General features: G+C 36.3%; 2 protein-coding genes and 1 pseudogene across 3 annotated transcripts in view; 1 reads left to right on the top strand and 2 right to left on the bottom strand.

Annotated features, from left to right (window-relative positions):
* The window catches only part of LOC148948303 (solute carrier organic anion transporter family member 74D-like), a 93642-nt gene extending 83027 nt beyond the window's left edge, over nucleotides 1–10615 (bottom strand). Inside the window, 1 exon segment of the mRNA XM_089094284.1 lies at nucleotides 10289–10615. Within this exon segment, the coding sequence (XP_088950410.1) occupies nucleotides 10289–10535 (247 nt within the window). The 5' untranslated portion in view covers nucleotides 10536–10615.
* LOC148948304 (general transcription and DNA repair factor IIH helicase/translocase subunit XPB pseudogene) lies at nucleotides 4213–6428 on the bottom strand (annotated as a pseudogene).
* A 6323-nt stretch (nucleotides 10616–16938) lies between the features above and the next one.
* LOC148948302 (beta-hexosaminidase subunit alpha-like) overlaps nucleotides 16939–25665 on the top strand; it is a 376037-nt gene continuing 367310 nt past the window's right edge. For both annotated transcript variants that reach the window (XM_089094281.1, XM_089094283.1), the window contains exon 1: nucleotides 16939–17158. In XM_089094281.1, the coding sequence (XP_088950407.1) occupies nucleotides 16946–17158 (213 nt within the window). In that variant the 5' untranslated portion in view covers nucleotides 16939–16945. The remainder of the gene's footprint in view (nucleotides 17159–25665) is intronic.

Genomic DNA, 25665 nt, shown 5'->3' with positions numbered 1-25665 from the left:
GAATAAAGCCTTCCGAGTATATGGCGGTTATACATACGTTTGCAGGGTAGGAGTAGTCCGTATGCTTTGTGTGCCTTTTCTGAAAAATGCTCAACCAGTGCTTCACGAGTAGACCGCAGATCTGAAGTGATCGGCAGTCCAAGGTGAGTGAGAGATGGCTTTGAGCTCACCGCAGTATCACCTAGAAGCACGCTAATCGGGGTCGAATCTTTCGCGTTGCGACGAAAAACAACTACTTCACTTTTGGCAGCGTTAAAAGCTAGCCCAATCTTAGCATAGTCATTACTCAATATATTGTAATTATCCTCAACCCTTGAAACAGACCTACGTGCGCTAAGTATATCATCAGCGTAATTAATGAGAGACACGTCTATACCTAGATATATGCAGCACGTTTTGGCAGATACTTGAGGGACGATAATACTGTTGTTGTATAGGGGAGGGGAAGTAATGGAGCCTTGCCAGATACCTTTACGGACAGGTATAACTACGATGGATACCACCATACCGCGATGAGTGGGGACTTTAATCTTCCCTCACAGTCTCCTATACATGCTCCTCCATACAACGACAACCGAACGGTCAACTCCGCGTTTACAAGCAGAACTAAGTATATGTGCGTGGATACCGGAGTCGAATGCTCTACGCACATCGTGGCTTGCTAGAACAAGTGTATCATTATTATCATGAGCACTGAGCAAAAGATTAGCTATCAACGAATGAACATGCTCGCGACTAGTACCACTCTTAAACCCGAAGTGCGAATTGGGAGTATAACAAGCTTCACTTAGGTCATCAAAAACGAGTATTTCCATGAGTTTGCAGAATACCAGCACAACAGTTATCGGGCGGTATGATGAACAGCTCATTGGATCATTCCCTTTTTTGGGACCTGGTGTAACGACGCCAACACAGAAAACATCGGGGACAAGACCGCAGTTAAAGATCATCTGGTACATAAGAGCAAGGGGATTTAACACACTGTCACCCCCAATATCCAGATGCATTCCACAAATATTATCATCACCTTGAGAATACTTCTTTTTCAGTTTAGATAGCATATGACGGATACTAGAGACAGTAACAACGAACCCAACACTTCCTTCATTTGATGCTAGGAGGGAGTCGAGCTCTTTTTCGAACTCTTCCTCGAGAGCCTTGTTCGGCGGTGAGAATTCGTCGGTGAAATATTTATTCCAATCACTTTCACTTGGCAAAATTTCTTCTTTGCGAGATTTCGGACTCCTTTTCTTTTTGATATACTTCCAGACTGCATTTGGGTCACCTTCAAGCACTTTGCAATTCTGGTCCATTAAGTCGGTTCGGTGTTTAGCAAGGGTCTTGGCGAACTTTCGCTTAGTATATAGCCTGATATCATTCAAGAAACCTTGACGAGGGCGCCCGCACTTGTTCCATAGTGTATACCAGAATTTAGATCGACTACAAGACTCGGACAACTGTACATTCTGAGACCACTGTGGATTTTCACTTACGATTCGAACTTTTCGTGTCGGAACTGCAGCCTTTTCGGCACAGCGTAGGGCATGTGTAATTTCTGCACAGTAATTATTCAGGATTATCTGCTTCTCATTATCAGGAACAGGTGAACCTTGTTGAAGCAGTTGAAATGGGACCTTTATCTTTTCAAGTATATTATCATACATGGACTTGAAAAGAGAAGAGTCGGCTTTTCCCCACTCAGATTTTACCACCCATTCACGGTGACATTCATCGGGCTGATTAGGTTTATTAGTGACACAGAACACATTCGAGGTGGGTTGGTGGTCGGAAGCACAGATGCTTACTTTTACCCTACATTTTCCGTTTGTCTTCACATCTGCAGAGCACAGCATTGAGTCAAGGGAGGATACAGAGCCAGAGTTATGTACATACGTGTAGTCCAGGTCATTTTCAAGTACACGGCGACTTTCACAGGCAGCAACCAGAACCTGAGTTCTTGGCCTGTTGTCACACAGGTTACAGTTCATGTCTCCGGTTACAATGCATGACAGTTTTTGCGTAACACATCCGTCAACTGCTCCACAAATCTGTCCACAAGCAACATTGAATCTTGCATCAGATTCATCGTCACGATAATCCAAGGGCATATAGACACAGAATAGGGCTGTATCAGCAATGCGGACACCGACGAAGAAATCAGACTGCTTGTACAAGGAAGGATTAAGACTTCTGCGTACCAGTATTGAAATACCACCAGAGGGTCTACCTCTGCCAGAACACTTTGCAGGAACACTGAATACGCTGGAACTGTCATTGACCTCAAAAAGCTGAAGTCCTTCTGTTGTAAGAAAGTGCTCCTGTAGACAGACTACGTCATATTCTTGTACTAATTGCTCAACCAGAGGTAGTTTAGCCAGAACTCCACCATTTATGTTCCATGATACTACTTTGAGTTCAAGATTATTCATTGTTTTAACGCTTTCTGTGCTTCAGGGCATTTAAAACTGTAACAGGGATGGTTTGCTGAACCACATAGAGCACATTTGAGGGGGTTCTGGCAGGGATTGTCCTTTGAGCTGGAGGTTTCCCAGCGCAACGGGAGCACTTTGGCGGATTTGGACATGCCTTTGCTGCGTGGCCGAAGCATTGACACTTGTAGCACTGGATTGGCATAAATTTGTATTCGTGAATCGGCAGCCGCTCATACCCAATCACGGGGGGAGACTTGATTGCACTCTATAGGTCTTCACGCGAATCAAACTTCAGTTTGAATGACCTGGTTTTACCTATTCCAGAAGCTTTGACACATTTCGACACTAAACTGCGTAAGTCCTCTTCTGAAATACTAGCAGGGACGTGGCGAATCATCCCGAAGAAAGAGGGGCTTTTTACTCTCGCGACAACGGAATTATCGGTACTGGTAATAGCCTGTGCAATGGAATCGGCGGTCGCTTTGTCTTTCACGAGAACTTTCCAAGCACTCTTACGAGGCCTCAGTTCGACAGTGTCACTGCTTGTCTGTCCGCAAAGTCCATTTAAATAGTCTTTCCGTGATTCGGGATCAGTCAGTCCTTGGGGCGGATTCTTGAGAACTACGGCGTAAGTCTGTTTATGCTTTCCGTTATTCTCTCGTGAGTGATAGGGATTGCGCAGCTGGTACTCAGACTTGACGAAACTGTCGAACTTTCGGCATAGCTCTCCCACTTTTCTCGTCAAAGTTGCACTTATTTCGCCTGGAATAATCGGTACGTCATCAGGTTGGTATAATACGAACCGCGGGAGCGAAATGTTTTTTTCGTCACACAGCTTAAAAACTTTCATTATGTCAATGACATTATTTGAACTTTTATCTCTTGCAGTCACTCTCGTCGCATATTCGGCTTCATCCCAAATCACCTTTTTCGCTTCCAATATATCCGCATCGGAGAAATGTGATACCGCACTTTTGACAATACTGTCTATCGGGTTTCCAGCCTTCATCGCCCGCTCAACAAAGTTCAGTACAGCATTTAACACAAGCTTCACGCTCGCCATTTTGCTACGGAATGATTATTACGAAATCCGAGAGCAATTAAGGCTTTAAAGATTTAGCAGTAGATAAGACCCGTGGGAAGTGCAACACACAAATCACCTTATCCCAGCAGTTTAAGGATAAAAAATCCCGCTAGTACTGTACAGCCTCTTGAATGTTCGTTGTTGCTCAATTCTGCACAGGCTATCTCTGAAAAATGCAGCCCGAATTATATCGCCGAAAATAGCAAAATATACTGTCTAAATTTGGCAGCTATGCAATATTTGGCAACTATGTAACTTCACTTATTCAGAAGAAACAGTGATGGCAACAAAGATGGCGCTATATGAAAATAGCAGAATAGATTGCGTGCCAGTCTATATAAGAAAAAAAAGATGGTGCTGGTGAGAATACCCAGAGAGAAATACCTATACTAGGAATTATAGAAGGTCCCTCAAATACTACTCAACTAAAAATCTAGAATTAAAGTGCAGAAATCAATATGGAAATAACCTCAAGGTAATGCAGAATCTTTATCCCATTAAGGGCAAAGATGCAAACTCAGCTACAATAACTTTTTATATAACATAGATGGCATCCAAATCTTTTTTTTTTTATTTTTTTTTTCCTTTTTTATTGTTAAAAAAAATAATTTATTTAAAAAAAAAAACTAAGGAAATTAAAAATTATTTAATCAAAGAGTGTTACTTTTACCGAAAATTTTTAAAAAACCGATGATTTTATCTCGCACCTGGTCTTCCACTATCTGAATAGATAGCATCATCAGCACCACTAAGGGATGAAAAAGTGGTTCCAGTTCTCCGAAGGTAGGCTGAGGCCTTTTCACCCGCCAAAGTTTCCTCTTGCCCTTCTGTGTCACTGGCAGTCAATACTTGTTGAAGTAAGTGAACTCGCTCCTCTTTAGTTTTAAAATGTAAATATCCCTCTTCCATTCCGCTAAGATGTGTAACGACCTTGTAGCTGTAGCCTTGGTTACCCAAAAATCGTTGATGTGTCTAAAAATATCCCATATCGGTGGTGTCACGCGATTCCAAGGTGTAAAAGAACGCATTGTAATCTTCAGCACTGGCAGCTTTTTTGGCTCTCAAAATTCTTCCAAACCTTTGTGCCTCCTGACGTCTAGAGCCACCATGGGCGGATATCTGGATAAGGACATTTGCATCCGGCAAGTCGAAAGAAGTGTCAGCAATTTTACTGACGAAAATTGTATTTACTGATGGGTTGTTCTTAAACACTTGAAGAACTTCGAGTCGTTCAGCCTGTGAAGTAGAGCCACAGAGGAAGGGCTTTCTAAGAGTAGTGGCGTAGTATTTGAGTGCATACACGTTGTCTGAGAAAACAATAATTTTGTCTTGCCTCCTCTCGTGGTATTTAATCAGAAATTCACAAGTCCGGAACTTGTTTGGGTTCATCACATACAGTAGCAATTGCTTAGCAGACTTGGCTGATATATATTCATTGTAGAATGCGGGTGCCATGTCACACCGAACTTTGGCACACTGAAGTTTAGATATGTAACTCTTCTCTTGAAATTCAAGCCAATTGGCCTCGTACATTTTGGGACCAATCAGAAAATTCAGATCAGCAATTTTGTCATCTTCACGCAATACAGTAGCCGTCAATCCAAGTGTACAGTGAGCCTGGACGATTGTTAAAACACGACGAACAATTTTGGCTGGACTTGTGTGAACTTCATCAAGAACCATACTGCACCAGTCTTGGTACTGAATCCACTTCTGTTTATGGTCTCCTTAACCTGCTCTTTTTTGGCCATACGTTATCATATGTTATGTGGTAATTGAAATACTGGTGTTCCTTGGTTTTTACTGAGCATAGGACATAAATAAGCAGATTATATTTTCAGTGGTAGTGCTCCACATCTTAAACAGATCATTCCACTGCTCCACCGAAACAGTTTAATTGCACAACACCAGGGCCTTCTTCCGAACTGTACATACGGCTGTAACTCCGACTAGACTCTTTCCAGCGCCGCACGGTAAGACAATAAGACCCGAACGAGCACGACCGTTGCCAAACATTTTCCTCAGAGCCTTTTCTTGATATGGACGGAGGACTGCACCTGGCTTTAAATCAATGGGGATATCCAGATTCTGTGTATCGTTTTTGAAGTCATACTCGGCCAAAAGAGGACATTTCAACGTGTTGCACCTCATCTGCAAGGATTCCAAATGATTTTGATCTATTTCGAACGATATGATTTCTTTGGATAAATACTCGTCGTCATCGTCATCTTTATCAATTTTGGCGTAGAAATTCGAAATATCTTCAGGAACCTCATCTGCTGAGCCTTGAGTTGCACGGGTTTCTTGTATTTTTTGGTCTTTCAACAGCTTCTGAATGACGTCAACATGCTGAGACTCCACAAAATAACGATTCTGTTTAAGCACTAATTTGACCTTGCCGTAGGATAGTGTACAGAGGGTAATAAACTCCTCAATTCCTTTAGGCACTGTTGTCTTACTCAGCCTTTTCAAATATTCAAAAATTTTCCTTATTCTCCAGTCCGACGCTAACAGCTATGTAAAGCGTATATGCTGTCAACTTGTTCTCTTGGATATACTTCGGTCGCGAAACGGGTTCAACACTGTCAACAAAAAAATCATGGATGTGTTTATACACTGGAGAGACAGACTCGAGGAAAATGTGACCATATGTCAACACCCATAAAGTAAACGCGTCATGATCCGGATTGAATGTTATCTCATTTCTATAATCTTTAGCACTGATTGTATCCTCTTGTGCAGAAAAATCTATGCGTTGAATATCGTACTTTGCACCTCCCGGGAGACCCTCAGAAACATCAACATCTTGAAGGGATTCTTCAAATTCTGCTTCAATATCCATTCCTTTTCCTTTCTTTCTCCTATCTTTGTCTTTTCCACGTGATCCTGCATACATTTCTGTAGCTTAATAAATTTTTCCTTCTGTCCTTCTGTTTATCCTTAAGCTTATATATAAAAAATGACGTCATAGTTCTTCCCAGATTATGACGTCTATAGAAGAAATGATGTTACTGCTTTATAATTAAAATGACGTCACACTAACATTACTGCCACGATTTATGCAAAAGAAGAATACAAAGTGAAGACGCCAAAATATACCTGAGAGCTACGAATATAAACAAAACTTTAAGGAATGTTTTTCTAAAGAAAGGGTTATTTAAAACAATAAGCCATAATAAAAACTGATAATATATTCGATAAATTTGATAATTTATTTAGAGTAATAAATACTAATATTTTCGTTCAGTTACCTTGCGTTAAGGCATAGTTTTGTTTTTTGTTTTTTTTTTTTCATTAATTCTAGGTTCTCTCCTATAGAGCCAGTTAGTTATTTTAAGATATGGTGGCAGAAAATGTTTTGGCCCTCGCCCCTGACAAATTATTAAGATTTTATCTTCTCTTATATATTATTATAAAATGACCGTCTCTTGCTAGGTTGCTAGAAGAAATTTTATATAAAGACTTTATGCTTTTCACTGCAATGTTTCAAGAATGAATAGATGGTATGATTTGCTTCGAGTAATAGTATTTTTGGTTCAAAAGCTTTGAAAGTCAATTGGCTCTGTTTTTACATTCAAATATGATTTCACGAAAGTAATTGTGAAAATTAGACAAAAAGAGCAGCGGGTTTGAGCGGTGCGGCAATACTTTTTATACAAAGGAAAATTATGCTGCAATAAGAGTACTTTTGTCTTGCGCTTTCTTTTCTAACGTCGCCAATTTCAGGTCATTGCGAGAAATACGGAACGTTTGGACTTCTGGCCGAGTCTACGAATAGTGTATTTGGAATAGCTGCATATAATGATTATCTGGGGTCTGGAAGGATAGTTTTTGCTTGTTCTTAAAAAAAATTTCATGAATTGTTTCGTCTAGTCATGTTTCTGCTTTTAAATGGAAGCTCGTTTAGGCTCTGTTAAAGTAGGTAAGCAGCAGTTTTAAATTTCGATTGAAATCTGGATGTGCAAAATTTCTGATGGTTTTCTGATGGTTTCCTGGCCGTGTTGCTAAAATATTTTCTTGTATTTTTCTTTCTTGCTCTTTTGATTGTAACCATTGTTCGACCCTATGGCAGAAATTTTAATTTTATCCTTAATTGATATGTCAGCACTTGAAAAAAGGGGAATCACATGCTCAAGGGGAATCACGTCTTGAGCAAAGTTATCTAATGTTACTTATTTGTTTTCACCATCACTAACGAATGAAGAAAACATTAGGCTAATACGATTCTATTGATTGGACTAAGGGTCGCTTATTCTGCCAGGGACTTATGGATTAAGTGAATAGAGCATACAAACTCCATACACCACTTATGAGTCCCCCATCTACTTTCCAGACTAAAAGTAACATAAAATTTGTTATAAAAAAATTTTATACAGCATAACTCTGTTGGTTTTATCACTTTTCTTTTTGTTATTTTCACTTTGTGATATTTACTTATTCAGATGGTAGCTTGTTAGCATCTGATTTGTAAATAGACTAATAACCTGTTTTAACGCAGAGCCAAGACACGAGCTAGTTTCGCTTGTATGACATTCTCATATCTACAAGAAGGAGTAAGTTGCTTATAACCTGCTTCTTTTTATTTCTAGGAGTATGTCACTAGGGGAGAAAGGACTTACAACGTCCAATGGTGGAGCGTTTAGAAGTGACTTAAAGCGTTATAAAAGACCCCCTCTGCAACTTTGCATTCACATTTGATTTGAATGTATAATATGCAATAAGAGATTAGTTAAAATTAAACAATAGATAATTTTCTAAATTTTGGAATGTATGTTCAGTGGTAAGGGTTCACCACAATTTCCATTTCCGTTTCCGTTTCCGTGTCTGTTTTTATTTAACCTTTTTCTCCGTTTTTTGTCCTGCTTTTTTTTTAGAAAAATGAAAAACCAGAAAAACCATATGTAAACAATGGGCAAAGTTTATAACCTGCAGCCCTTCCCCCGGGAACAGTGGGGGATTAAGTCATCCTCAAAGACATATTAATTCGGTTTTCAACTATGCTGAAAAAAATGGCTATCTCAAAATTTCGATCGGGTGACTTCGGGAAAAAATGAGCGTGGGAGGGGGCCAAGTTGCCCTCCATTTTTTTCGGTCACTTAAAAAGGGCACTAGAACTTTTAATTTCCGTTCGAATGAGCCCTCCCACGATATTCTAGGACCACTGGGTAGTTACGATCACCCCTGGGGAAAAAAACAAAAAAACAAACAAACAAATAAACACGCATCCTTGATCTTTCTTCTGGCAAAAAATGCAAAATTCCACATTTTTGTAAATAAGAGCTTGAAACCTCTCTGATACACTGAATATGATGGTGTGATTTTCATTTGGGTTCTATAACTTTTAGGGGGTGTTTTCCCCTTTTTTGAAAATCAGCAAAACTTTCTCAGGCGCGTAACTTTTGATAGGTAGGAATAAACTTGATGAAACTTATATATCTGAAATCAGCATTAAAATATGATTTTGTTGATGTATCTATGTTGATGTTTGATGTTGATGTTTTCTACAGTTTCGGTTACCATTGAGCCGGGTCGCTCCTTACTTACAGTTCGTTACCACGAACTGTTTGATACGCCACTCACTCAAGTTTACGATGTGTAAAACTCGAGAACAAACCGGTTTCTTCGTTAGTTTCGTCTTTACTTTAGAAACAATTTTAGATTATATATTTGCACATTAGGGGGGGGGGGTAAGTATAGCTGGTCTGCTTTCGAAATGTGTTAGGTAAATTACTCTGCATATTATTAAGTAAGAATTGTTTTGGGACGTCAAACAGTCCAAAAACTTTACCCCCCCCTAGCCCAAATTTATATATTTAATTATATATTTCCCATCTATTCTGTCACTTGTCTTTTTCTTTTCTCGCGCTAAGCTGAAATAAACTAACGAGAAACCGGTTTGTTCTTAAATTTTACATAGCGTAAACTTCAGTGAGTTTTGCGTATAATACACACGTACCAAAATTCCTTCTCCCTACGGAAAGTAAAAAAAAACAAATCTCAAATAAATTTCTCAAACTTGGTAAGCCTTATTTTTACGGGGAAGTGGTGTTTATCGGGGGAAGGGTATTTTCCGAGGGATATTTTCCGCGGAGAGGCATTTTCCACGGTGGGTATTTTCCCGGTTGGTATTTTCTACGGGGGGGGGGGTGTATTTTTCATGGGAGGGTATTGTCCGGGGGGGTATTTTTCGGGGTTCGGGGTATTATCTGAGGAGGGGTATTTTCCACGGGGGGTGGAGTATTTTTCGCGGAGGATGTTTTCCGAGGAGGGTATTTTCCGGGGGGGAGGTAATTTCCTCGGGCGGTATTTTCTTCAGACGGAGGGTATTTTCGGGAGGGGTATTTTCCGGGGGTATTTTCCGCGGGGAGTATTTTAACAGGGGAGGATTTCCGGGGGTATTTTCCGTGGGGCGTTATTTTCCGGGGGGGGGTGTTTTCCATGGGGTATTTTCCACGGGGAGCATTTTCCATGGGGAGTGTTTTCTGGGGGGGGGGGTAGCTTCTGCGGGGGGGGGGGTATTTTCCCCGGTGGTATTTTCTGGGGGGTAAACGCCAGGGTGGGGGGGGGGGGTAAACGGCTACAACCGTTTACAATATACCGACTCCAGCTCCGACTCCATTCAGCAGAAATTTACTAAGAACCTAACTCTGAATCCACGACTCCGACTCCAGAGTCCTTTATACACATTTATAAATGAATAATTTTAGTTTTTTTATTTTGATGCCGCTTTTTACTTGCATATAACGAAAAATGAAAACTATAAAAGACTTACCAGTTGTTCTACTCTTGAATCTGAACTGCTTTTCGATAGTCGTCAAGACAGCTACAAAATAAGTGAAAAACATCGATTGAAATGTCCCAATTATGCTATAAACTATTATGTAAGATTGCTTATTTGCAAGTTTCTGCAGCCAATCTCCTTGAAATGGACCAATACCACATTTAGTATCTTCATCATCATCGTAAGTGACTTCATAACTCTGCGGTTCGTTGAATTGTGCTTTCTTATTATTTTTCATTATTAGAAGTACTTTCACCGTATATTCAAGTGGAACTAAAGACTTTTAAGGATATGGATTTTCTATTTGCAGTCAATATGTAACAAACTCAAAGTAACATTCATTTAGAGATAATGATTGTTATTGTTTATTGTCAAGCGGTGATAATGAGTCGTAATCTTTATCTAAATATTTTGAATATGCTGCGCGATATTTCGTGTTGATATGTCGACTTCTTGTCTTCTAAGGCCAAGAAAAGATATTCTTTATTCAAATAAAAATCCTTACGCCCTAAATATGCAGTCGAAGCTGAAAAAACGACGCCAATACCGATTTTCCAAGGGGGAACTGGCGAAGTTTTGTGGAATTCCCCTTCCCCCTATAATAAATGGAAAAGTTATATTTATGTAAAATCTTTAAATTTTTGTTATGCAATGGAAATATGACTGCATTACCAAGCTGCCTGAGGCCAACACAGCTACGCACGCTCCTCTTCCTTCCCAATCTTTTCGAAGCTCCCCAACCCCTTTACAACCTCCCAAGAAGTTACCATTCCCCTTAAATCTTTCCTCGCGACATCCTCTCAACCCATTCGAATATGACCTGCTTTTCTTTCGGCTCATCCACGAAGGGTGATGAGAGCTTCTAGAGGGCTACCTTGAACTAAAAGAGGTTAGGTCTTATGACAAGAAACTCATTCGAGGTCTTCCATTGCTGTGGAAGAGGCCACGGGTTGCCGCAAAGGTGGAAATGAACAATCTCTAACCACCAAATGTGATAAGACCAGTCCAAGCAGATAAGGCAAAGGGTATTGAAAATATATCTGAAGTAGTGATAAACGAAACTTAATAACAAAGAAATTTGCGGTTAAAAGATAATCGACACCAAAAATTACACGGAGTCAAAAACGAAAGTAAAGAACAAAATAATATGCAGTTACAAGAGATGTGACAACGAGGATCAGAACAAATCAGAAATGAAAGTGAAGAACAAAGAAGGTGTTTTCAGCAGTTTCATAATATCTAAGAGACGAGAAAGTAAATTAGCAATTGCTCAAAATGAACAAAGTAGACCATCAAATGATACAAAATAAAGAGGACGAACTGAGAAGTTCAAATTCACAGTTGAAAATGAACAGCCTAGACCATAACAAGACCAATCCGTGCAGCTAAGGCAAAGGGCATTGAAAAAATTTCTGAAGTAAATGAAGATAAAGGAAAATGAAGAACAAAGAAATATCTCGCTAGAATATTTGCAAAAACGATAACTACAACGAGTAAAAAACGAAATTGAAGAAAAAAGAAATATGCGGTTAAAAGATAAGTGACAACGAGGGATCAGAACGAAACAAAAATGAAAATGAATCACAAAGAAATATGACACCATTGAAATCTTCGACTCCAAAGAAATGCGTGCTTAGAATGTAAGCGGCAGCGAGATTTACAAGTGACAGCGAGAATAAGAACACGTCAACAATAAAAATGAATAACAAAGAATTGTGCAGTTAGCAGACACGCAAAAGTGAGTATCAGAAGATTCGCGACAGCGAGAAAAAAGAAATATGTGGTTCAAAGGTAAGTGGCAGTGAGAATTACAAGCAACAGCTAGAATCAAAACGTGTCGAAAATGAAAGTGAAGAAAAAAGAATTGTACTGTGAGAAGACAGACGACAGCGAGAATAAGAACGAGTAAAAAATGTAGGAGAAGAACAAATAAATATTACGTTAGAAGAATAATGCCATCACAATCTTCGAAGCCAACAAGCTGTGGCGCAAAACCAGGTACAAACCTACAAAAATGTCGTAAACTGTGCAAGTGTTAAGTAAAAGTCATTGGGACCCTTCAACGTTGTATGTTTTTACTATGGAGTCCTCCTTTTTCCCGAGGAAAGACTGGCCCACAAAAGTTATTTATTTGAAGGTTGCTGATTGCTTGGTCAAATTGCATTGCAACCACCTCAGTATTCAAGTGAATTGGTTTGGCCTTTTATAGGATGTCGCTTGCTCTCTAAAGGGTTTCACAAACAAATCCAAAATGTGAACTCGTGTTTTGCTTTAGTTTCCTTCAACTTAAGCTATGATTCATCCATCAATGGTCATAATGTTTGCAGCTTCAAAGTAGCTGGACAAATTCATTTCAAAGTTAATTTAACAGCACATCCATCACAAACCCCTGAACGTAATTTTGACCACCTTCATATGGCCAAATGTACTTTTAGACCCAGACGAAGCTGTTGAAGAACGCCTTGCGCATATTTTTAAACCACGGATCTCTTGGGAGAAATGAAATGAAAAAAAAGTTTTTTTTAGCTGAAAGTAGGGAGCGACATTAAAAATTAAAACGAACAGATATTATTCCTTGTATGAAAGGGGCTGTCTCCTCCTCAACGCCTCACTCTTTACGCTAAAGTTCCTATTGTTTTAAAAAGCAGAGCTGTGACAAAGAGTATATATATATATATATATATATATATATATATATATATATATATATATATATATATATATATATATATATATATATATATATATATATATATATATATATATATATATATATATATATATATATATATATATATATATATATATATATATATATATATATATATATATATATATATATATATATATATATATATATATATATATATATATATATATATATAGTATATATGTATATATGTATATATGTATATATATATATATATATATATATATATATATATATATATATATATATATATATATATATATATATATATATATATATATATATATATATATATATATATATATATATATATATATATATATATATATATATATATATATATATATATATATTATATTTATGTATATATTTATATATATATATATATATATATATATATATATATATATATATATATATATATATATATATATATATATATATATATATATATATGTATATATATTATATGGTGCTGGATGTGGTTTTAACAACTTCTGCTTCAGACTTCTTCCCAGCACCGCCAGGCCCCGGCATGGCTACGTGGCAAGGTTATGTATATTGATTCTCATTGTCACTCGTCTTCTAACCACAGCCTGTTTTTTATGTCATGACGTTACCATAATTTCGATATACCACACTGAGAAAACTTTAAATTGACCCTTAAAGTTGTGAACTATTTGATTCATTTTTATGGTCAGAAAAGGCAATACGTCAGTTAAAGATAAAAAAAAAAAAAAAACTATGTAGCCGATTTCGAGACCCGGCCCTCCGGCCACATCACACGTTTGTATATATTATTTCTCGTTGTCACGTCTTTTCTAACTGCTGACAATGTGAGTCCCTTCTTGATATAATGGCATCACCATAGTCCATAGGTTCGGTTCAAATACCTTTGAAAAATATGAAATCTTCCTTAAAGTTGCAACCGTTTTTAGATCGTTTTTGTTGCCAGAAATTTCAATATACCAGTCTTAAAACGAAAAAACTATGTAGGCAATTTCGAGGCCGGGCCCTGCATTCGTCATGTGGCAAGTTTGTATATATATATTGATTCTTGTTGTAAGTAGCAACCTCCTTGTGTGTTTTGTAACTTTATATATGTGTATTCTTTACTTTGGTCTCTTCACTTTGCTTTTGACTCGTTTTAATCCTTGCTGCCACTACACTTTGCTATGTACCTTGTGTAATTGTACCTGTATCATAGCTACTAAAAACGATACAACTACTACTGAGGCAAATATGACGTATTTGTGCTCTTGAAATGTATTCACAAATATGACGTCACTCACAGGATTTTTTTTTCCGAGTATAAGGCTCTAAATGAATTTTCTCAAACCTATATAGATGGTTTTTCTGCCAGTAATCCCAGGTTGCCAATTTTGTCAAAAAAATATGGATCCGTTTTCGAGAAAAACTACATACATAAATACATACACAATTATTGCTCGTTTAAGGAGTTAAGATTCTAACCGGATGTTTCTTTGTTCTTCAAGTTCAATCTTGACTTGTTGTAAATTATCAAACCGTATATTTCTTTGTCCTTCAGGGTCAAGCTCATTCTTTGTCTTCTAGGTATTCTGAAACTGCTGAAAACGTATTTGAAAAAAGACTCTTTACACTAGGTATTCTATACTTAGCTATATATATATATATATATATATGTATATATATATATATATATATATATATATATATATATATATATATATATATATATATATATATATATATATATATATATATATATATATATATATATATATATATATATATATATATATATATATATATATATATATATATATATATATATATATATATATATATATATATATATATATATATATATATATATATATATATATATATATATATATATATATATATATATATATATATATATATATATATATATATATATATATATATATATATATATATATATATATATATATATAAAGATAATTTCTTAAACCACATTGGCCTGACATAGCCAATCGTTTCGTTTCCGCGCTGAAGAAGAGAGGCGTTTGTCCTCTCGAAATATTCGCTTTGTTTTTTCAGTATCGTCATTTGGCCTATAAAAACCCCATTTTTGCTCGTTTTTCTTTCTTTATGATATATATATATATATTGTGAACCCATCGTTTACTTGTCATTGCACATTTATTGTAAACGATGGGTTCACAATATATATATATATATATATATATATATATATATATATATATATATATATATATATATATATATATATATATATATATATATATATATATATATATATATATATATATATATATATATATATATATATATATATATATATATATATATATATATATATATATATATATATATATATATATATATATATATATATATATATATATATATATATATATATATATATATATATATATATATATATATATATATATATATATATTGTGAACCCATCGTTTACAATAAATGTGCAATGACAGAGTATACAAAATGCGAAAAGAGGAAACAAAACGATAATATACTAAAGAAAAAAACATAATAACAACAAAAGCAACAACTTCTTAAATAGTATACAAAATAGTACGAAAAGTGGAAACAGAAAGATAACATACTCAAAGATTACAACAGAAACAACAACTTCTTCGGAAATAGCAACAAAGACAACAACTTTTGAAATGAGAAGAAAAAAAAAAGGAAACAAGAGGGAAAATTAAACAAGCAAACTTGCCCACTCGTGCTTTAGAATTGCTGGTTTTGGTTTTTGCCGGCTAATAAGTGTCTCAACAGCTAGATTTGAGTCCGCTAGGTTGTAGCGCCGAATCAGAAAACTATTTTTTGTCCAAGGTGGCAATTTTAGTAGGTACTTTGCAAAACGGAAAAATAAAGAGCGGATTTTAGTCTTTTCACGTTTTGCCAATAAATTCCAGAAAGAGGTCACACATAATATATGTGGAAGAGCGGTAGCGCTGTAAATACTTGCCAGCAGTAGACGGTTAAATCTCAGAGTGGATTTAACGATCAAATCATAGGAGCTGGAAATTTGTCGTTCAAGAAGTGAGATCAGGAGGGAGCGGGTATGGTGTAATGAGGACCCTACTGGCAGCCCCAGATATACTATTTTATCAACTGGTTTTACTGAGCAATCGCCTAGTGTGATATTAGTAGGAGGGTCATTCTTCCAATTATAAAGCAACACTTCCGAATTTTGGGAGTTAAATCTCAGACCGACTTTCTCGTAGTTGGACTGCAGACATGAGAATATTTCTGAACGGCGGTTAAGCGTCCGACTGAGATTCAGCGTATCATCAGCATAGCATGCTAGGGAGATGTCAATGGAACTGAGTATGCATGATGAAGGACAGCTGTCTTGAGGTTCAATAATGTAGTTGTTGAAGAAATTGGGGGATAAAACTGCTCCCTGATGGGCACCTTTAGGGACTGGTATCAAAGCTGACCGTGGGGCTGGCGGAAGGCCTTTATCGGGAGGGAGCTATGTATCTTGTGTAATTTTGCCTGCATCATACACAGTAAAAACAATACAACCGCTTCTGAGGCAAATATGATGTACATATGCTCCTGAAATTTATTCAAAAATATGCCCTCGCTTATGGGATTTTTTTTTTCTAAAATTAAGGCTCTTAACGAGTTTTCTAAAACTTGTCACCTATATAGATTCTATTTTAGACCAGGAAATCCCAGGATGTCAATTTCCCCAAAAACCGATGAGTTGTTTTTGAGAAAAATACTTACACAATTTATTTATTTCAAAGAAATTACCCAATTAGAAATTTTAAGAAATTAGAAACCATTCCAATTACCAAGAACTTTCCTACAAAGGTATTACATTTCTATATTTTTAAATTTGAATTAAGAAAAAGCGCTACCTGGAAATAAGAATAAGAACCCGCAAAAATTTAAAAAGAAAAAATATGACTATACTCTCTATGTTTGGATTTTTGATTCTCAATTTAGGCCTTTGCGTCACTGTATTGGCACTTGACGCTGAGGATTTCCCTTTTGATCTTCCCAAGGGTAGTGGACCATGGATTGCACCTACAGTTGGCAACCCTTGGCCTCTTCCACAGCAATGGAAGACCTCAAATGAGTTTCTTGTCATAAGACCTAACCTGTTTCAGTTCAAGGTAGCCCTCTAGAAGTTCTTTTCAGCCTTTTGAGTAGCTAATAATCATTTCTGATCTTACCAGGGTAAATTAATGGTATTTATACTGGTTTATCTTTGGTGGCCATTTCCTAGAGAGCTCAAATGGTAACTTGGGCCAGCATGAAACTAAGCAGAGAAGAAAGGCAACCACAATTATCATTTAGAGTTACTTTACCAGTTACAATTTGAACAGGCCACTTGATGCATCTCTATATGTTCTTTTTAAATAGCTTATACCTAGCACTTCTTGCAAATTTTGTTTGAATGCCCTTATAAAGCCTTATTCCTTATTATTCTCAAGCAGAAAAGGGGTACCAAAAATTGTGTAAACTAGTTTAAAGCAAATTTCAAACTTATGTGTCTCATTTCTAGAAGTGCATTGCTTCATTTTACCCTCCCCCTCATAATGGAGCAATATATAAAGTAGTTTCCAGAATGTTTGCTGACAATTTTCTGTTCACAAATAATGAAGAACAAGGTTTCATTTGAAGGGTCCCTTTAAGGACAAAAAATGTATAGGCAACAAAGCAATTTGTATATTTGAAAAGAGCAAAAGCAGACTGAAATATATTGCTTTTGCTTGCTTGCTTTTTATTGCTTTTGTTATTTACTTGTATTTTGCTTTTTGCTTATGTGCTTCCTTTATAGGTAGTGGGTCTCCATTAAATGATTATATTCAAACCTGAAGTCTGACGAGGGAATACGTTACACAGATGTGTCAAGTTAATCTGTTCACCTTTTACTTAAGCAAAGTAGTTACAACAACTGTGAATTTACAGCCTTTCACTCTTGGAGGACACAAATTCCTTCATTTCACTATGCCAACCTTTTTTAGTTAAAGGTAGCCTGAAGTATTTGCCTGTAGTGTTCCAGCCAAGACTAAATTTAAATAATCTTGAATTCGAAATTTTGGTAAAAATTGTAGTTCGGCAGTTTTTGGCCAAATTGAAAATCTGTTGTGATAGGTTGTTTAAACTAGAGTTCAGAGGCTATTTAAAATTTGGAAAGCCATTGAAGAAAGCTTAGGTGATTAAAACTTCTCCAGGGGTGGACCAGTCCCCAACTTATAATGCTTTAAAGACACTAAAGAAAACGTCAAGGCACTGTCACCTATCTTGTTTTTGAAAAATAATAGTTTTCATAATTGGCCTGTCTCACACCTCAGGTCATACAAGGTAAAATATAAAATATCCATTTTCATTAAATCTTTCAAACATTTTAAGAAGGACCATTCTAGATATTTGAGGTTGAATTTGAGCATCCTGATCTGTATTTGAGCTTTAGGCCTTGAGCTGTGCCTGGCTCATGATAAGCCAGAACCCTAGATAGAGGAAAGAGAAGAAGGAAGGCAAAAGTAATCACAAGATGTAGACCCATCCCTGAAACTATTATTCTTTGGGCTTATCACCTTTCCAAGATAGCAAACAAACCATAAATTAATTTTTCAACATTATTAGGGCAAAACTCCTCCTTACAGGCAACTTAGAAATATCTTGTAGCAGGTTCTATGAACTCTTTTACATCTGTGATCATAGGCAGTGCACTAGCACTGCCTAAGTAAAGAATAATGTGGGCACAATGTGTTTTTTTTCCTTACCCAGGCACTTCGTATCAAAGGAGTCGTCGTAGAAACTTTGAAAAGGGCTCATTCGATTGGAAATTGGAGTGGCTAGTGACCTTTTTAATAGTCGAAAGTGATTGGAGGGCAACTAGCCCCCCCCCCACGCCCATCATTCCCTCAAACACATCCAATCAAAATTTTGAGATAGCCATTTTATTCAGCATAGTTGATTTCCAAATAGAAAATATGCTTTTTAGGAGGGCACTCCCCCACAACCCTCAGGGCAAGGGTTTTAAGTTATACCTGGGGGCATATAAGATTTTTATAGAAGACGTTGTTGTAGAAACTTCAAAACAGGCTCATTCGATTGGAAATTCAGAGGACTAGTACCCTTTTCAATAGTCAAAGGTGATTGGAGGGCAACTAGCCCCACGCCCATCATTCCCCAAAACACATCCAATCAAAATTTTGAGATAGCCATTTTGTTCAGCGTAGTTGATTTCTAGATAGAAAATATGTTTTGAGGAGGACACTCCCCCACAACCCACAGGGCAAGGGTTTTAAGTTATGCCCTGAAGGCATAAAAGCTTTTTGTAGAAGGCATTGTCATAGAAACTTCTAAACAGGCTCATTCGATTAGAAATTCAAAGGACTAGTACCCTTTTTAATAGTCGAAAGTGATTGGAGGGCAAATAGCCCCCCACCAGGCCCATCATTCCCCCAAACAAATCCAATCAAAATTTTGAAATAGCCATTTGGTTCAGCGTAGTTGATTTCCAGATACAAAATATTTGTTTGAGGAGGACGTTCCCCCACAACCCTCAGGGCAAGGGTTTTAAGTTATGCCCTGGGGGCATATAAGGTTTTTATAGAAGCCGTTGTCATAGAATCTTCAAAACAGGCTCATTCAATGAGATATTCAAAGGGCTAGTACCCTTTTTAATAGTCGAAAGTGATTGGAGGGCAAATAGCCCCCTCCCAAGCCCATCATTCCCCCAAACACATCCAATCAAAATTTTGAGATAGCCATTATGTTCAACGTAGTTTAAAGTTCTGGAAATTAGGTCTTGGAGGATGACAACCCCCTCACAGCCCTCAGGACAAGGATTGTAAGTTATGCCCTGGGGGAATATAAAGTCTTTATAAAGAGCATTGTTGTAGAAACTTCAAAAAGGGCTCATTCGATTAGAAATTGAAATAGCTTGTGCCCTTTTTAATAGTCGAAAGTAATTGGATGGCAACTAACACCCCTTCCATGCCCACCATTTCCCCAAATACATCCAATCCAAATTTTGAAATAGCCATTTTGTTCCACGCAGTTAAAGTTCAGGAAATTATACCTTTGAGCAGGACATTCCCCTGAATGTCTTCAGAGCAAGGGTTATAAGTTATGCCCTGGGGGCATATAAGTTTTTATTGAAATCTTTGTCATAGAAACTTGAAAAAGGGCTCATTCGATTGGTCTTCAAAGGTCTAGTGCCCTTTTTAATCGTCGAAAGTGATTTGAGGGCAACTAACCCCCCTCTCTCACCCACCTTTTCCTCAAACACATCCAATCAAAATTTTTAGATAGCCATTTTGCTCAGTGTTGTGGATTTCCAGATAGAAATTATGTTTTTGAGGAGGACACTCCCCCACAGCCCTCAGGGCAAGGGTTGTAAGTTATGCCCTGGGGGCATATTAATGTTTTTACTGTACGCGTTGTTGTAGAAACTTCAAAAAAAGGGGCATATAAGATTTTTAATGATAGAGTTGTCGTAAAAACTTCAAAAGGGGCTCATTCAATTGGAATTGAAAGGGCTAGTGGCCTTTTTAATAGTTGAAAGTGATTGGACGGTAACTAATTCATGTCTCGCCCACACTTCCCCCAAACACATCCAATCAAAATTTTCAAATAGCCATTTTGTTCAGCATAGAAGAAAGTTCTGGAAATTAGGTCTGTGAGGATGACAACCCCCCCCTCCCCCAGCCCTCAGAGCGAGGGTTGCAATTTATCCCTTGGGGGCATATAAGGTTTTTATTGAAAGCGTTGTCGTAGAAACTTCAAAAGGGCTCATTTGATTGGAAATTGAAAGGCCTAGTGCCTTTTTTAATAGTTGAAAGTGATTGGAGAAAGACTAACGCCCCTCTCACGCCCATCATTTTCCCAGACACATCCAATCAAAATTTTGAGACAGTCATTTTGTTTAACGTAGTTGAAAGTTCTAGAAATTAGGTTTTAGAGGATGACAACCACCCTCACAGCCCTTAGGATAAGATTTGTAATTTATGCCCTGGGGCATATAAGGTGTTTATAGGAAGTGTTGTTGTAGAAACTCTAAAAGGGCTCATTTGATTGGAAATCGAAAGGCCTAGTGCGCTTTTCAATAGTCGAAAGTGATTGGAAGGCTTGACGTTTTTATAGTAAAGATCGATGTGGGTAAAATGTATTATTTTTTTGTTGTTGTTGTTGTTTAGACCAGGGCACTTTGTATCGAAGGTGTTGTCGTAGGAACTTTGAAAAGGGCTCATTCGATTGAAAATAGAAAGCGCTGATGCCCTTTTTAATAGTCGAAAGTGATTGGAAGAAAACTAATACCCCAACCACGCCCACCCTCCCATTTGACTTTATGTTTAAAAACTAAATGTTCCCATAAGATTAAATCAAAATGCACTGTGTTAATGCCAATTCCCAATAACGCATCTCAGCAGTATCCCAAGAATGACTGAGGGTATTGTGTTCAAACTTTTGGGACTGCTTCTGCTTTTAAAATTTAACCAAATCGAAATAGTGTAAGTGTATCCAAGCTATCAAAGAAAGTAAACAGATTTTTTTTGCGAATGGTATCAAGTTTTCCATTTCAGGTCAACTAGACGAGGTGTGAAACTAAATTAAACACTTCTATTTGTGTCAAGATTTTTAAGAGGGTGTACGTTGTTAAAAATTGCTGAAAATTTTTCTCCAGCATACAAATAGCAGGCCAAACTATAAATCTTTAAAAAAACGAAAAGATTTAAAGTATTATTTTCTTTTTCTCTGAAAAGACTATGTGAATATACAACGAACAGAAATTAATTAAAAAACTTTTTCCACAAAAAAGTTTTTCAAAGAAAAGTAAAGAACTCCATTAAACAAAAATTGAGCAAAAATAAAATCAAATAATCTACCAAGCGTGAAAATATCACAAATCAGCATCGATAAATAAATAAAACCCAAAACGAACAGAAATTACAATAAATAACCAGGTCAAACTCAAAACGAGCAGAAATTAACATAAGTTGGGCTCAAAACCCGTATGCTTTCCGAAGGCCAGAACATAATTTGCACTTTACTAAAAAAAAAATACAAATGAATGTGCATTGCCAGTTTAATATACATATACTGATATTTAGTAATCAAAATCTTAATATTATTTGATTTATTAAAGTTATAAAAGTAAAAACATTTATATTTTATTGACCTACCCCCCTAAGTTTAGTCCCTCCCTATAACAAAAACATAAATTAGGAGAAACAAGCAATATAAGCTAAAGTGTAACAATGAAACTTATATCTGAAAGTCATATAGCCTGTAATTTGCAAGTCAATTGAAGAAAACTGGTTTCCTGGCCTAGTTTTTGGGACCTATATCACCATTCTATATTTTTACTGCAGGAATATTCCCTTGGCCAAAAATTTTACATGGGTAAGTTTCAAGTTGTTCAAAGAAAATGATTTTTTGGCCCTTTTTCTAGGGAACCAATATTTTCTTTTCTTGTATATTTGGGTCCTTTCCAATTTTGGACTAAAGGACACAGGTTTGGGGCAATGAGAAAAAAAAATTTGGCCCTTATTGGACCGAATTTTTTGAGGACCTTCTCCCCCAATCTTACTTTTTACATTTAGTTTCTTTTGGCTATAAACTTATGGCTGTTTGTTTCAAATTGATTATTGATTAAAAGTTTTTGTTCCATTTTGTGCGACCTGTTACTAGACCCCGGCGCCACGCTGATGAGGGACGACCGGCGGCGCGCCGCCGGTGCGATCAATGTTTACCGCAAATATTAATGTTTTCATCAGTCTTTCTCAAATCACAGCTTAAATTTACAACAGATTTGACCCTATTCATGAGTTCAAAACTTCACAAGTCGCTGGTTTGAAACTGGTCTTCTTTGTTATTCATCAAGAGAAGTAGAAATCTGGTAGAAACGAAATGGCTGTGGCGTTTCAGAACCATTGCATAATAGTTGAAGTATCTATCAGCTATGTATTCTTAACATAAATAATTATCAAAATTAGTAGTTTTTTTCATCAAGCATTACTGCATACAAAACTTCAAATACCGTATCACAAAATTCGTCAGTTATCTGGGTAAAAACTTTGAATATAAGTTTGAACTTAGAAGCTTAATTTTTTCATAATGCCCTTTGCCAATATCTGCTTTGTCACCTTTAAAAACATTTGAAATGGGCGACTTTGATATCGGTCGTTTTTTTTTGCTCTTTTTAAATCCAAAAAAGCCTTCCTTGTATTAAAAACAGGATTTAATAAAAATTAAAAAAAAAAAAACATCTAGTATAACTCACGAAAATCTTGTTAATTTTTAAATTATCATAGGGGCTGGACAAAGATGTTGTACGGAGTATTTTTGCTTGGCTTCTTCCTTCTTTAATTTACATGTGTTGATTCATATTTCAAACATTATCCAAGTGTCGAAATCTACCGTACATAAAACATAAAACAATGTTTACAATACACAAAAGAACATACAATTGCAAGCAGAAATATATGTAAAACACAAAAACACATCAACCTGTCCTACCAATTTTTTCCACAATCATTTATAATCGTTTTGAATAGAATAACTTAAAATTCCACCTTAAAAAATAATCAAACATCAGTTCCCAATGACGAAATGTGGATGACCCACCTCAGTACTGGAAGGAAAATGGAAGTTAATTTCCAATCAATGTGTCAGTTTCAACCAACTAGCTTGGTCGAACTTAAATGAATTTATATAATGGACGATATCAGAAAATTGAACAGCTTTTCGAAGAGCATGTATAGCAATTCAACGTAATCTTGTATGATTCGAATATGTTTCAATTATAATTAAACTAAAATGAAAAAATTATGACATTCGAAACTTTTAACTGAGACAGTGAACGTTTGGAAATTTTCCTTAGGGGTATTCTCATTGAATTTCCTTTCTTTTAAGATCGTGGCAACGCGTGACGGGTAGGCTGGTATACTAATGAAATTCCAAATATTAGTATGTGTAAAAAAAAGGTATTTTTCAAAATAATGTGGAGGGACAAAAAATCTAGGGGTCAACTGATCGAAAAAAAATTCCTTCAGTCAAACTTGGAAATCTATTCTAACTGTGGGATGTGGCTATAATTGTCATGAATAAAAATCAACTTATCCACTTTGTGTGGACTGAGGCTGCTTTCAATAAGAAAATTCAAGATATTATTGTTTGAATATAATAATTCCCTACCCCCCCCTCTGGACACCACCTTCATAGGATACCGTCTCTGCTTTAAATTAAAAAAATATATTTTTGGCATCCCTGCTTTCAATAAAAAAAAAGTACTATCACTTAAATATAATAACTCCCTAGGCCCCCCCCCCTCTGGATACCATCTTGATAGGATACCGTCTCTGCTTTAAATTAAAAAAAAAAACTTTTTGGCATCCCTGCTTTCAATAAAAAAATTCAAGATATTATCATTTAAATATAATACTTCCCTAAACACCCCCCTGGATACCATGCACCTTGATAGGGTACCTTCTCTGCTTTAAATTAAAAAAAATGACTTTTTGGCATCCCTGCTTTAAAAAATAAATAAATTTGACATACTATCATTTAAATATAATATCTGTCTATCACCCTCCCCCCTCTGGATACCCCCTTGATAGAATACCGTCTTCACTTTAATTTAAAAAAATAAATTTTTGGCATCTCTGCTTTCAATAAAAAATATTAAGGTATTATCACTTAAATATAATAACTCCATATGCCCCCCCCCTTATGGATACCATCATCTTAATGGGATACCGTCTCTGCTTTAAATAAAAAAAAATAATTAACTTATTAGCATCCCTGTTTTCAAAAAAAAAATCGTGATATTATAATTTAAATGTAATACCTCCCTACCCCCCCCCCCTCTGGATACCACCTTGCTAGGATACCATCTCAGCTTTACATTAAAAAAATTATTTATTTAATAATTAACTAGGTCACTATATGGTTCAAACAAACACTCGAAATAACGTTAAACAGCTTATTGTTCCTTGAAAAAAATTGAGTGTATGACTAAAGGGGTACGAAGACAACAACAAAAAAGGCGAAATTATTCACATATACCTCAAACTATTGGAAAACTGAGTCATAGATTTGCCGTGGTATTCAATAAGATCCAAAGAATCTAATTAAAAGGGAGCAGACACAAAAGCCAAATTGGGTCACTATATGGTTCAAACAAATGTAGCGATGGAATTCTTATGTGGCTATAAAGAATGTGTGGCTATAAAGGGAAAGGGACTGGGCTTAATTGTGGTCATAAATATTGACCGCGTCAAATCTAATATCGTACCCTGAAGCTGTGAACTTACACCTTATAAGTTCTCCGATAGTGCCGCTTATAGCGCTAAAGATCGTGCCAACAAGGCCTATGCCACCCTCAATTAATGAGAGACAACATAATGTGTAGCCATATAAATGTGACCTCTTCTCCTTTAGCGAGAAGAGATCATATCTAGATATCAGATTCCCTGGGAACGTCCTTGGAAATTTGCGAACTAATTACCTGTTATTAGGCTGGCTACAGACATATAAAATGAAATAAACACAGGTAAAAAAGCAATAGATTTATTGAAACTTACATATTTGGGTGAACAGCAATAAGTCACTTCAAATGACAATAATGGTGACTGAGATACAACAATGAAAGAATCGCCAGGCT

This window comes from Artemia sp. Qi Xiang Cuo, chromosome 9, assembly GCF_049724085.1.
Source record: "Artemia sp. Qi Xiang Cuo chromosome 9, ASM4972408v1, whole genome shotgun sequence".
Classification (NCBI taxonomy): Eukaryota; Metazoa; Arthropoda; class Branchiopoda; order Anostraca; family Artemiidae; genus Artemia; species Artemia sp. Qi Xiang Cuo.
The sequence above is the reverse complement of the archived record's forward strand: the minus strand, read 5'-3'. Positions and strand labels throughout refer to the sequence as shown.